The sequence below is a fragment of the Carcharodon carcharias genome, chromosome 19, assembly GCF_017639515.1.
Source record: "Carcharodon carcharias isolate sCarCar2 chromosome 19, sCarCar2.pri, whole genome shotgun sequence".
NCBI lineage: Eukaryota > Metazoa > Chordata > Chondrichthyes > Lamniformes > Lamnidae > Carcharodon > Carcharodon carcharias.
The window spans coordinates 12,599,063-12,613,360 of record NC_054485.1 but is presented as its reverse complement, the minus strand read 5'-3'; the positions used below and the strand labels follow the sequence as shown (position 1 = coordinate 12,613,360).

Below are 14,298 nucleotides of genomic sequence, written 5' to 3'. Positions count from 1 at the left end.
GGGCGGGGCGAAATCCGCGGCACCCTCTGGAATCCGTGTCAACGATTGGCTGAGGGATTTTGAGCACGGAGGTCTGTGAGTGGCTGGATGCTTCACTGGAGCTGGTTGGCGCGCTTTGCCCGGCGCGAGGAGGCTTTCCGTTAAACGGTCGCCGAGGGGGGAAAATGTGGAATAATCCGGGTGAGAGAGAGGCGCCGGGTTCGGGGACTGGGGCTGAAGGGAGGCTTGGGTCCGGCCAGCTGGTCTCCCACCCACCCACCTTTCTGTGTGGACGGCAGCGGAAGTCACGGCCTCGGATTCAGCATCACCGGCCACCGGGAAGGGCTTCATTCGGGTCAGATTAGCCGTCTCCTTCCCCCCCCGCCCCCCCCCCGGGGGGCCGGGCGGTGGGTGGTGGGTGGTGAGGGGTTGGGACGAAAGGCAGTGAGAATGCGGGGGACGGTTTGGAGTAGGTTAGAAGGCTGAGTGGATTGAGGCCTGGATTTTTGGAGTCCCCCAGAGTTGCGACATTGAACCCGTTAAAGTAGATGTCACCTGGGCTTTGGTTATAATAAAAAAAATTGCAATTTCTTTTTACAGGTTGTAAGATTATTTTATGTAGCCGAAACTATGAAATGAGGTTGTCGACTATAATGTAAATATGTAGCATCTCCTGTTAACGTTTCACTAACTTCCCAGTCCTTGTCAGAATGGGGGGGGGGGGGGGGGGGTAAGGTCCAGAGCCTAAGGTCTCAGCAGCTGAGGTGATGGCATTAGTGGTATTTTTTCACTGGATTAGTAATTCCAGAGACCCAGCATAACGCTCAGGGGACCTGGGTTCAAATCACGGCAGATGGTGAAATTTGAATTCAATAAAATTATTAACTAAAAGTCTGATGATGACCATGAGACTGTCCAAACCCACGTGGTTCACTGATGTCCTTTCTGCTGTCCATTGTTGCCGCTGACGGGCAATAAGAGTCAACATTGTAGGCCAGACCTGGTCAGGACGGCTGACAAATGCTGGCCTAGCCAGGGACACCGGCATCCCATGAACGAGTATATATTAAAAAAAAAACTGAAGGCACGGCCACCAACGGTGGAGCAATTAAAATCAGGAAAGCTCAAGCAGCTGGAATTAGTCGAGTGCAGATATCTCGGAGGGTGGTGGGGGCTGGAGGAGATTACAGAAACAGGGATGGAAGAACATGGAGGGATTTGAAATAATAATTTATATACTCATGGGATGTGGGCATTGCTGTCATTTTTTTGGTGTTCAGAGAGCATTTAAGACCCACGTTGCTGGAGTCACAGATAAGGCAGCAGTTTTCCTTCCCTAAATGGCAGTAGTGAACCAGATGGGGTTTTTTTTTCATGGTCGTCATCATCAGACTTTTAATTCCAGGTTTTTATTGAATTCAGATTCCACCATCTGCTGTGGTGGGATTTGAACCCAGGACCCCAGAGCATTACCCTGGGTCTCTGGATTAGCAGTCCAGTGACAATACCTTTATGTCACCACCTCCCCATAACATATTGTGTTTAAGGATGGCAATTATTATTAAGTTTGCATTTGGGTGATCTGAGTGTGCAGGACAGAGAATCCTATGTGGAAATAAATGAAAACTGGATAAGTATAACCTGCTGACAGGTTGTAAATGTAGTTTTATTATGTTTCAATGCTGTGACTGACCTCTAACTCTATTTTCCAGGTTCATTTGATGGTAACTATGGAAGTTTTGGTGATACTGGTGCAGGAGGTGGGGGTTACTTGCAATCACCTGGAGGATTTGGCTCACCAGCTGGAGGTAGCCAGAGTGACAGGAAAACTGTAAGTACAGAGCCAAAATATTTATTGCTACAGTTCTTATCATGGAATGTAATATAAAATTGAGAGTCAAAAATGCATACACTTTTTGCCAAAATATAGAAATTGGTGTTGGTCTAAGTTAAATATTAATAGTAATCTTGTGATAAATACTGTCATATTTCTGTTTGCATTGTTTTAAAAATTTGTTTTGTAAGTTATTTTTCTTCCCTTTTTATTGAGGTTGTTCATTTTACCTGATCATAAAATCTTGCAAGAATTTTATGAAGCCTGTGCCAATTTTTTGACACTCTGCTTGATTTTGACAACAGAGATGAGGAACAGCATGAGCTGACTCACAAAGTTGTATCATGAAACTATGCAGATAATTGTGGTGCGTTATTACATTCTGAAAATTAAAATTGATTTTGGCAAAACATTGTTAAAACTTATCAGTCAGTGTTACCAGGAGTACTATCATAGATGCAACTTTTAAAATACTAATTGATTTATGCAAACCCATTTGTTACAAATATATTTATTTTTGTCTTATACTATTTGGTGATTAGTTTGTAAAATCTAAAGGTTATGATATCCTGGAAATGTATGTAATTTTGTAATGTAACCCCACAGTCAAAATCCTGACTAATCATGATTGGGGTAAATAAAATGAAACTTGGGCCAGGATGTCGTTGCTATTGTTTTGACTTAGCAATGCCATTTATTGCAAAGTCCTGCAATGACCTAAATAAAAGTATTAAACCTTCTAAGACTGTTTTTGTACAATTGTCCCTTATGAGGATGGAATAAAATCATTGCTTAAAATGTAATTTTAAGAACCTTATCATACATTAGGGTAATTTCCTTGTTCTTAGATAAATAATATGTAAATTGTATTATTCTTTTAAGTGATTACACCAATTGCTTTTCTTCCATAAACATGTAATTAAGGGATTGCCTAATGGTAATCTTGCAGTCTTAACTTTATTGATTCTTCTGTCAGAGATCAAGGGCCCAGCAAATAGTTCCTTGTACAGTGTCACAGCTAATGTCTGCTACTCAAGTAGAGGAAATTTTCAGAATTGGAGAAGTGGAGTTGTCTCAGGTGAGTGAGGAATTTGGGACTATTGAATATTTCTAGTTTGAGTAGCTGTAATGTGATTTTGTAATGATTTATAATCTATCAGTGAACACACTCTTTTTCATAACTTTATTATCTCAATTTTCTACCTGAAAGTAAGTCTCCATTTTCTCTGCCCCCCCCCCCCCAGGTAACTGTGGTTGGCGTGATCAAAGATGCAGAGAAAGCCCCAACAAATATTCTGTACAAGTTGGATGATATGACTGCACCTCCAATGGATGTGAGACAGTGGGTGGATACTGATGTAAGTAAATTAACGTCTATATTTGACCTTAAGGTATGTATTAATTCCATTGAGTGTGTAGTGTTCTCTTTCAGTTCTTTCAATATAATACTCCAGTGAACTGTGCACTGCTGTTTTTCAGATCACTGCATAATTATCTAATTCTGGGCAAGTACAGAATATTAAAGGAATTTATATGTCCAAGTCTGCTCATTTGTTGAGTAGGTCAAGCTTATAGTTGGAGCGAGCATCTGTTTTGTTTGTAACTGGGAATAATTTGGTTTGGTGCAACAACAATAAGCAAGTACCCTATTTGCATCAATCACCTAACTTCCTCTCATTTAACTTAGTTGAATAACTTAGTGACCTATTAATGGTATAACTGGCTGCTTGTGGTAAGATGATGGTTCTCAGTTATTTCAAACCTGTCAGGTGTCTCAATGCACATTAGTCTGAAACTGAGGTTTCTATGTTAATTGTAGTTTACAAACTGTCACCATGTGGTAATTGTCATTCTGGTCAGAGGTGCATTTTCTCTTTTTGGTGAGTTAAAGGGGCATTGCTTTCATTTTAACTTACAAACCTAATGCGATGTAGCTTTATAGTCATGGAATTCTTTTTGCATTGTGGAATGTTACAGCACAGAAATAGGTTGACTATTTTCACTTGTGTCATAACTATCTAATTCCATTTTAAAATAATTAGCAGGCTTTGCTTCAGTAATTTACAACAGAGAACTCTACATTATAATCACTGCCTGTAAATATCTTCTAAACTACCCTTTTAAGTCTCTATTAATTATCATAAATTTGATTATTTTATTATCTTGCTGTTCGACAAACATTATTGCTATTTACCTTAACTCCTAATCTTAAGGATTTCTAAGGCCATGTATTACCCTTTGCAGCTCTAGTGAAGAAAATATGTTATATTTCAATGACTTAACCTCCTCGAGGGCAATTTGGGATGGACCATAAATGCTGACCTGACCAGCAATGCACACATCCCGTGAACAAATATTTAAAAAAAAACTTCAGAACTGTCATCTCTTTCCCCAGTTATGATAGTTAATATGTGCTGCACTTTTCATATTGATTTACACACAAATGGTCATTATCGCTTTGCTTTTATATTCTAAACATCTACAAATAAACTCACGTACTCTGTTTGGCCTTTTATGACCATGCCTACTTATATTGCTCGTGAAAGTCTATTTTAATTTTTTTAAAGTCTTTATCTTTTTACTTTTATTTCCAAAGTATATTGCTCTACTTTTTCCTGCTATCTTTCTGCCCACCTTGCTAACACTTTATATCCTCAAGTTGCTCTCCCTTAGCTTCCCTCCCCAAAGTTCAGTGTCATGGGTGGATTTCAGTAGCATTCGTTCAATTCGAGATCACTTATTATAGTCTACTTTTGTTAATTCAGTTTTGTTTTTATATTTAACAATACTTAGATTACCCAGTAATTCATATATTCAATGTGCAGGATCATGCCACCAAAAATGGAATTCAAACTAAGTGACTGAGCAATAAAGAACATAGACCCCTATGGAATACCACCAACAACTTGCATTTATGTTGAGTCTTTAAGATTATAAAACATCCCAAGCCACTGGAATGTTATCAAATGTTCTTTTTATTTATTTATGGGATGTGGGCATTGCTGGCTAGGCCAGCATTTATTGCCCAACACTAATTGCGCTTGAGAATGTGGTCATGAGCTTCCCTCAAACTGCTGCAGTCCCTGTGGTGTCCATACACCCACAGTGCTTTTAGGGAGGGAGTTCAAGGATCTTGACCCAGCTACAGTGAAAGAACGGTGAGATATTTCCAAATTACGATGGTGTGTGACTTGGAGGGGAACTTGCAGGTGGTGGTGTTCCCATGTGTCTGCTGCCTTGTCCTTCTAGATGGTGGCGCTTGTGGGTTTGGAAGGTGCTGTCTAAGGACCCTTGGTGAGGTTCTGCAGTGCATGTTGTAGATGGTGTACACTGCTGCCACTGTTCATCAGTGGTGGAGGGAGTGAATGTGGAATGGCTGCCAATCAAGCAGGCTGCTTTGTTCTGGATGATGTCGAGCTTCTTCAGTGTTGTTGGAGCTGCACTCATCCAGGCAAGTGGAGAGTATTCCATCACACTCCTGCCTTGTAAATGGTGGACAGGCTTTGGGGAGTCAGGAGCTGAGTTACTCGCTGCAAGATTCCTAGCCTCTGACCAGCTCTTGTGCCACCATTTCTATATGGTGTCATGAATCTATATAATATTTTGGAAAATATTTTTCTTTAAAATAGAGGCTTAGTCTGTGGGTGTGTATTAATTGGATCGTGCAATCATCAGCGAACATGCCCATTTCTGATCTTGTAATGGTAGAAAGGTCATTGGTGAAGCAGCTGAAGGTGGTTGGGTCTAGGACACTACCCTGAGGAGCTCCTGCAGTGATGCCCTAGAACTCAGATGATTGACCTCTAACAGCCACAGCCATCTTTCTTTGTGCTAGATATGATTCCAACCAGTGGAGAGTTTTCACTGTATTTTCTTTTAAACTTCTTTGAAGAAATAGGATAAAGATTTGCCAAACTCACACTGCCTTTTAAGTCTGTTCTGACTGCTCTTGATTAGCTCATGAGAATTTCTAACTTTGTCCCGCATAACCCAATTAAGTATTTATCAGCAACTCAATTTTGAGCATATGTCAGGTTAAGTGAGTGGGCAAAAAAGTGGCAGATGGAATATGTGGGAAAATGTGAGGTTATGCACTTTGGCAGGAAGAATAAAGGAGCTGAATATTATTTAAGTAGAGAAAGACTGCTGAAGGCTGCAGCACAATAGGGATTTGGGTGTCCTTGTGCATGAATACCAAAAAGCTAGCATACAAGTTCAGCAGGTAATAAGGAAGGGAAATGGAACGTTGGCCTTTATTTCAAAGGGAATGGAGTATAAAAATAGGGAAGTCTTGCTAAAACTATACAAGGCACTAGATAGACCACACCTAGAGTACTGTGAACAGTTTTGGTTCCCTTATCTAAGGAAAGATACACTGGCATTGGAGGCAGTCCAGAGAAAGTTCACTAGGTTGATCCTGGGGACGGAGAGATTTTTGTTTTGAGGAGAGGTTGAGTAGGTTGTGCCTGTACTCATTGGAGTTTAGAAGAATGAGAGGGGACCTTTTGAAACAAATGAGATTCTTAGGGGGCTTGACAGGGTCGATGCTGAGAGGTTGTTTCCCCTTGTGGGAGAGTCGAGGATCAGAGGGCATAATCTCAGAGTAAGGGGATGCCTATTTAAAACAGAGGAAGAGGAATTTCTTCTCTCAGGGTAGCCAATCTATGGAATTCTTTACTGCAGAGGGCTGGAGAAGCTGGGTCATTAAGTATTTTGAAGGCTGAGATAGACAGATTTTTGATCAGTAAGGGAATCTAGAGTTATGGGGTGAAGGCAGGAAAGTGGAATTGAGGATTGTCAGATCAGCCATGATCTCATTGAATGCTGGAGCAGACTCAATGGGCCAAATGGCCTACTTCTGCTCCTACGTCTTTTGGTCTTATGTGTCACTCTTACATATTGACATTGCTGTGGTATCACTTTTTCCTCCCTCCAAAGAAAGTTTGACAGTGAGGAGTGCAATTTTAACTGCATACACCTGTTTTTGCTTTTGTTCCTTTCAGGTTCACATTTCTTTCTTCTTGACTAAAGTTAAAGTTACTCTGCTTCTAAATGTTGTACCAAATGTTGACCTTTGTTTAATGCAGGAAGCTGGAAGTGAGAATATTGTGGTTCCCCCCGGCAGCTATGTAAAGGTAGCTGGCCATCTCCGATCATTCCAGGTAATACAGACTTCTAAGTCTTTGATATGGCTCATCTTTGATGTGATTTATTTATACAGTACATTGATATTTTGTGAATCTTTAATTTGTCCTGTTATGTTTGCTTATTGTACTTGGTTAATTTAGTATTGTGGGACATGTGGCTTTAGAAATAATGCACATTGTTTCCCAATATTTTTAATGCAATAATTAAAAGGAATTATGTTCCATTAAAATATGAAACCTATGTAAATAACTTAGGAAAAGTATATTGTCTGAGGTACTTCCATCTGGTTAATAATTTAGTACACTTTATTGTAAAAATGGCAATGATACCAAATCATTTGATTAAGGTTCTTGATTGCTATATGTATATCTTGGCATCAGGAGCTATCTAGTCAGTTGTAGAATTGTGGTTAAGTTGAATATTCCTGGTTGTCTCCTATTTCTGAATAAAAATCATTTGGTATTGACAGTATCTTTGTTAAGGAAAACTAGATTGGCTGAATTACCATCTTCAGTAGTGAGGGAACAAAATTAATGTGTGTAATTCAAAGAATAAGATTACTAGAGCATTCAGATATTCATGATTAATGGTAGTTTCTGTTGAAGTTTAGACTAAACAAATCCTGACAATCTTCTATTAAGATGGAATAAAATCAAAGTGTCATTGTAATGCTTTAGTTTTTTATATTATAATTCTTTTTAGATACTGAATTCATTTGCAATTCGTGAGACTGTTGAATATGAATGTTAATCCAAAGTCCTTCTGATCTTGAACTTAACTGTTCCTTGAACTTGGTAGAACAAGAAGAGCTTGGTAGCTTTTAAAATCATGGCTTTGGAAGACATGAATGAGTTGACATCACACATGTTGGAGGTGGTGCAGGCTCACTTGTTGCTGAACAAGCCACAGGTGAGTACAAAACTGATAGGATTTAGCTAATCTTCATAATCTTGTTTGATGCTATCATTGTTCTATTATACGATGCAGCATAATTTCTCAATAGTCAGCTAGAAATGAAAACGAAAAATGCTGCAAATACTTAACAGATCAGGTAGCAGTTGTGGAGGGAGAAACAGACTTAATGGGCAGGATTTTGCCTTTGGTGGGGTCAGGAAGCTGGCTGCCACCTGCGATTGGTTCCACACTGTGATTTCACGCTGGCCTGGCAGGCCAATTAAGGCCCGCCCAGCATGGAACGCAAAAAGGAGCGCTACCTGTGTGGGCGGGGGAGGAGGGCAAGCAGGCCTAGCGCGAACTTCGCGCATGCACGCAAAAGAGTGCTTAAATCTCCGAGGCATTGAGCTGCCTTGAGGAGATGAAGCGCTGTTTTAAAAAAAAAACTAATGAATTAAATAAAAATGTCATAAAATGTGTCCCCTCATGTGACTCTGTCACATGAGCAGGGACATGTTTTTGATTCTAGTGTAACATTTTTATTTGCTTGTGGAAACCTCATCCCGCATGTGGCTGGGATTTCCTAGAACATGTAAAGGTGACTTGGTCTTTTCGCCTACCCGCCAACCGTTAGGTTGGACGGGCAGCCTAAATTTGAAATCAGTTAACTTTTTAATGGTCTTAATAGGCCTTTTAATTGTCGACGGGCGTGCAGCTGACTCTGGTGCGCGCCCACTGAATGAAATATCGTGGGACTACGCGATGACGCCGGGACGCTCACCTGACATCATCGCGCGTCATTTTACACTCGGGCGCCACCTGCATGGCAAGCATAATTTTCTGTCCAGTGTTTCAGGTCAATGAAATTTCATTACTGGAAAAAGTTAATTATATTAGATATAAAGTAGGTGCAGAGCAGGGGAAGTGGGGACACAATGAAAGCTTGATGTCACGGAAGGTAGGTGAGGCTAAATGTCAAAAGGGGTGATGATGCATGGTAAAAGGTTATGGTAATGGGACAAGTAAAGAAACAAAGGATGAGTCTAGAGAGGAGGGTGAAAGAGTAAAGCAGAATCATTAACAGCAACTGTCCCCCAAAAAATGGGGACAGAGGTCATAATCAGAGGTGCTGTTTCTTGAGCTTACATTGAGCCTCATTAGGACAATGTTAGAGGTCAGAGTGGGAGTTGGGGCAAGAATTAAAATTACAGGTGACTGGAAGCTTAGGGATATACATATGGACTGAGTGAAGTGGTTCTGCAAAGCGGTTACCCAATCTGTGATTGACCTCCCCAGTATAAGGGAGATGGCATCTACAGTGAATGCCATGTACTAGATTGAAAGAAGGACAAATAACTTGCTCTTTTACCTGAAGAAGTGTTTGGAGCCCTGGATTGGTGAGAAGGGAGGAGGTATAAGGGCAGATATTTCATATCCTGTGCTTCCATGGGAAGGGGAGAGTGCTGGGGGTAATTGAGAAGTGGAGTAAAATGCCACTGAGGAACTGCCGCTTCAGATGGCCAGAAGGGGAAGATATGTTTGATGTTATCATGCTGGAGGTGGCAGCAATTGTGTAAGATGATTCATAAAATGTGTAGACTGGTGGGGTGGAAGTTGAGGCCAAAGGGAACCCTTTGAGGTCCTGGGACGGAGAAAAAAGACTTGTATTTATGTACTGCCTTTCTCAACCACAGGACACCCAAAGAGCTTTACATCTAATGAAGTACTTTTGAAGTGTGATGACCATGGTAGGAAATGTGGCAGCCAATTTGCATACAGCTCCCAAAAACAACAGTTAGTGACCAAGTAATCTGTTTTTCTGATGTTGATTGAGGGATAAATAATGGCCAGGACACTGAGGATAACTCTCCTGTTGTCCTTAGAAATATTGCCATTGGATCTTTTACAACCACCTGAGTGGGCAAACTGGGCTTTGGTTTAATGTCAGGCTGGCACCTCCAATAGTGCAGCATCCCTGAGCGTTTTTATATCAAATTTCCAGTATCTGCAAGATTTTACTTTTGTAGTCAGCTAGATAGCTGATTTGACCTAAGGGTTGCTTTTGGTGAAATATGCATCAGTTGAATGTTTTTTCAGTTCATGTAGAATGTGCTTCACTTGGGAAAAGGGTGAGTGAGAAGAGACTAATGATCCCATTTATGTCCCTTAAAATGGCTTATGATTTGGGTAGGGAAGCAAGATTGTTTTGTTGGCTAGAAAGGGGTTCCACCCCTAATCCCTATTCAGCACACATCTATAATTGGATGAAATCACTATTGGGCTTGGCTGATGTGACCCAAAGTTAATTAACCTTGAGGCTTGGCAACAGCAGAGGGCTGCTGGCGTAAGTGGAAGATTCAGCACCTTCAGGTGAAAATCATTGGAAGGAATAGGGAGTGAACATTAAAAAAAGCTAATTGATCATAAAGTTGCTTGCTCTGGATTTCTGATGTGAAAATTACTCAGCAGCACTATTGAATTTCATTGAATTTTAGACTAAGCCAAAATTAAGACTTTTATGTGTTCACGTAAGAAAAACCGTTAATCCCATGAAACATTGCTCTGAGGTTTCATTTTTATAATTTATTTCTCTCAGCCTGCACCTGGAGGATCTCTAGCTTTGCATACCCCAACACGAAATGAAAGTGCAATGGGAATGTATGCTGGTGGTAATGATGCATTAATGAATGGACTAACAAGTCAACAAAGTCAGGTAAAACAAACGAGGAAAGAATTATGTGCTATTGTCTGGACCGACTTTTATTAGCAATAGGGTTAAGAGGAAAGCAGTGCAGTTTATCTACCTCTAAGCACACCGTTAAAAAGAAATGTAATGATTAAAATAGATTGGAAAGTTAGCTTAATGTGGGTGGCTGTACCCAAAACGTTAACCTGGTTTTTTTTTACCCCCTTTATGGATACTGCACAGACACCATGGGCCAGATGGCCTCCTGTGCTGTCAACATGCTGCAATTCTGTGAAATGTGTACATCGAAGGTATCCCAGGTATACCTAGGAAACTCTGACCCATTTATGATTAGGTTGCTGATTTGTACTACTTTAGGGGGAGGTTGTGGCATAGTGGTATTGTCACTGGACTAGTATTCTAAAGACCCAGGGCCATCCTCTGGGGACCCGGATTTGAATCCCACAGCAGATGGTGAAATTTGAATCCATCAAAAATCTGGAGTTAAAAGCCTGATGACCATGAAACCGTTGCTGATTGTGGTTAAAAACCCATCTGGTTCACTAATGTCCTTTAGGGAAGGAAATCTGCTGTCTTTACCTGGTTTGGCCTACATGTGACTCCAGACCTACAGCAATGTGGTTAACTCTTGCATCGCTGGCTGGGCCAGCGTTCCCACATCCCATGAACGAATAAAAAAAAACTTGAATTTTGTAAGCCATTTGTTTGGAAAGGGCTGTTTTAACATTAATGCTGCACTGGTAGATAAACCCTGTTAGCATTAGCAATGTAACAATGCACATTAATGAAAATTATTTGATTTTAAGCTTTACATGTAGTTCCTTGAGGCTTCATGTGCGCTTACACGCCCAATTGCGAGAGCTTGAACACAACACACCCGTTGTAGTCCACTACTTTGCTATTTAGTGGGATGTAATTCAATATTTTGATTTTAGCTCAGCAGATTTCTGTTTAAAATATACGGCAACGATATCTTAAGCGGATTGAAGCAAGGGACATATTAATCCACGTAACTTGTGTTTGAATTTAGTGCAAACAGGATTTTTATAACAGATTAAATATGCTCATTCTAATATCTATGGATAATGTCAACCCAGTTCTTAGTGGGCACAAGTTTTTTATTTCATGGAATGCGAGTGTTGCTGGCAAAGCCCATCCTTAAATGGTCTTGAGTTGAATGGCTTGTCACACCATTTCAAAGAGCAGTTAAGAGTCAACCACAAAACTATACAAGGCTCTAGTTAGACCACGCCTAGAATACTGTGAACAGTTTTGGTTCCCTTATCTAAGGAAAGATATACTGGCATTGGAAGCAATCCAGAGAAGGTTCGCGAGGTTGATCATGGGGATGGACCGATTTTCTTTTGAGGAGAGGTTGAGTCAGTTGGGCCTGTACTCATTGGAGTTTGGAAGAATGAGAAGTGACCTTATTGAAACATATAAGGTTCTTAGCATCTACCCTGTCAAGCCTCCTGAGAGGTTGTTTCCCCTTGTGGGAGAGTCTAGGACCAGAGGGCATAATCTCAGAGTAAGGGGCTGCCCATTTAAAACCGAGTTGAGCAGGAATTTCTTCTCTCAAAAGGTAGTTAATCTGTGGAATTCTTTATTGGAGCAGCTGAAGATAGTCACTATCGTGGGTACTTTACCTCCTCTGACCTTCAGTTTGTTCCTATATTCTGGAACTTCCCTTAAGCTCCTCTTCCTTGCTACTTTCAGAAGCCTCAAACCTTTTAATCACCTTTCCTAACTTAACGATTAATGCACAGTGTTGAAGATGCAATATAAAGGCTTTTGTACTGCATCAAGCCTATATTGTATTTGTGTGTTTGATATTGTGCACAATGTGGAAACATTTCATTTTCTAGCCCCATTATCCCTTGTTAAGAAATTATCTAAAATGTAGAAACAAGTTTTTAAAAATAAACTAAAAATTGAACTTACTGACTTTATTTGTGGTAGCTAACATAATTTTCTTTTCAGGTACTAAACTTGATTCGAAATTGTCGAGAACAGGAAGGCATGAGCATTGACTACATGAGGAGAACGCTGAAGAATATGACCATCGTTGCCATCAAGTTAGTGCTATTTTGTGCAAATATACTAAGTGTCAAGTTAAATATTCAAAGTCTCATGGTTACAGTTTTATTTCCATATAGGCAAGCAGTAGAATTTCTGAGCAATGAAGGACACATCTATTCAACGGTGGATGAGGATCATTTCAGGTCAACAGATGCTGAATAAGTAAGGAATGGAGCTACTTTTTAAGTGAGAAGATATGAAGCTAAAATTCTGAACTATTCTAAAACCTGCAGAGTCTATCTCATGGTTAGCTGTTCATCTCATGGGTAACAAGAGAATAGTGTCACCCTTCAGTAAGATGTAAATAAAATCCAATTTTAAAGGGGTGAAATGATGTGGCTCGTTGTACTTGGATTTCCATGTTGTTTGATTATAAACAACTCAATTTTCTCGTTTTGTAATCCTGCACTTTTATCACTGTAGAAAATAAACTGAAAATTGTTTTTGACCTTAACCATAACCTACTTCTACAATATTGCAGCAAGGAGGCTTGTTACAGTGACTCTCATCTTATTGGAGGGCTATACTGTTGCTAATGTTTAGATATAAAATTGAGGTTTTGGTTAAAATTGGGCCATTGTTAGCACAGAAAAATAAGCATTTGTAAATTGTCTTAATGTCCAATGTAATAAAGTTTTTTTTGGATTTAATTGAAACTGTATCAAGTCAATCAAAGACAGCACAAAATATAGTGTGCTGATTTTAAGTGGTCATTTTGTATTAATGTGATACATTTGTTAAGCTTTGCGTGTGCCCCTGTTTACCAAATCTATAATGATGAGCGACAATAGTTTTCTGAATCTGGGTATTTCTCTTATCATCCACCAAGCTGGAATGGGTAAAAGGTACATCGGTGATGCATAAAAAGTTAGTATCTGCCACTCATTTGTATATAGTATATGCTGCCCAGAAAATTAGAGACAAGCAAGTTTCAGGTTTTGCATATCTAAATGAAGATAATTGGTAAATGTCCTGAAAGAGCCGGTCCCCACTGTTGGATTTGGGGCGTACCCCAAAGATGCACTGGGGAATCCCTCTGGGAAGTTCTCAGTTAAGGGTTTGCACAGCAAATGCCCAGACCTCTGGGCAATTGCGCTATGCTGGGAACCATCTGAAAATACAATTTTTAAATCACAAATTTTGGATGGTTCCACTGGGGTTATACCAATGGTTACCTAGAAAAAGTTAGAAGAATTAAAACATTTTCTAACTTCTGAGTAACTATTGTAAAGACCCAGGCCCACACCCCTGGAACTCTGACTCTCACCCCTCCCCCATCCGTGCTTCCAACTGCCTGCCCCCTGGACACCCCCAAATCCTATGCACTTAACTTAGACACTTACCTTCCCCTGGCCTGTTAATCTTCCTGGCTCTTTAGCTGCCGTAAAGCAGGTAAGTTTAGTGCTGTAAAAAAAAGGGGGCGTGGCCGCCTTGAATACACTGGGGCCTGGGAGGAGTCTCTCGATGCAGGCTATGGTGAACGGAAATGGCAATGTAATTTTCAATACCAGGTAAGTAGGTATTTCTTCTAATTTCTGCGGGCCAGCACTTTTTGACGCTAGTCGGAGGTTACAGTTTGCTTCTCTTTGCACCACAGCGTAAGCCTGAGAATCAAGTGGTGGCATATTTTGGTTGGAATTTAACTGTGTTTTTGTTT

General features: G+C 40.3%; 1 protein-coding gene across 1 annotated transcript; it reads left to right on the top strand.

Moving 5' to 3' along the window:
* Positions 1-59: 59 nt before the first annotated feature.
* On the top strand, positions 60-13,291 carry rpa2 (replication protein A2). The gene is made up of 9 exons (XM_041213711.1): positions 60-180; positions 1,692-1,810; positions 2,790-2,891; positions 3,058-3,171; positions 6,901-6,975; positions 7,760-7,870; positions 10,452-10,568; positions 12,543-12,637; positions 12,719-13,291. Exons 1-9 carry the CDS (start codon positions 165-167, stop codon positions 12,801-12,803), a joined length of 834 nt encoding a protein of 277 aa, XP_041069645.1. The 5' UTR covers positions 60-164; the 3' UTR covers positions 12,804-13,291.
* Positions 13,292-14,298: the final 1,007 nt, after the last annotated feature.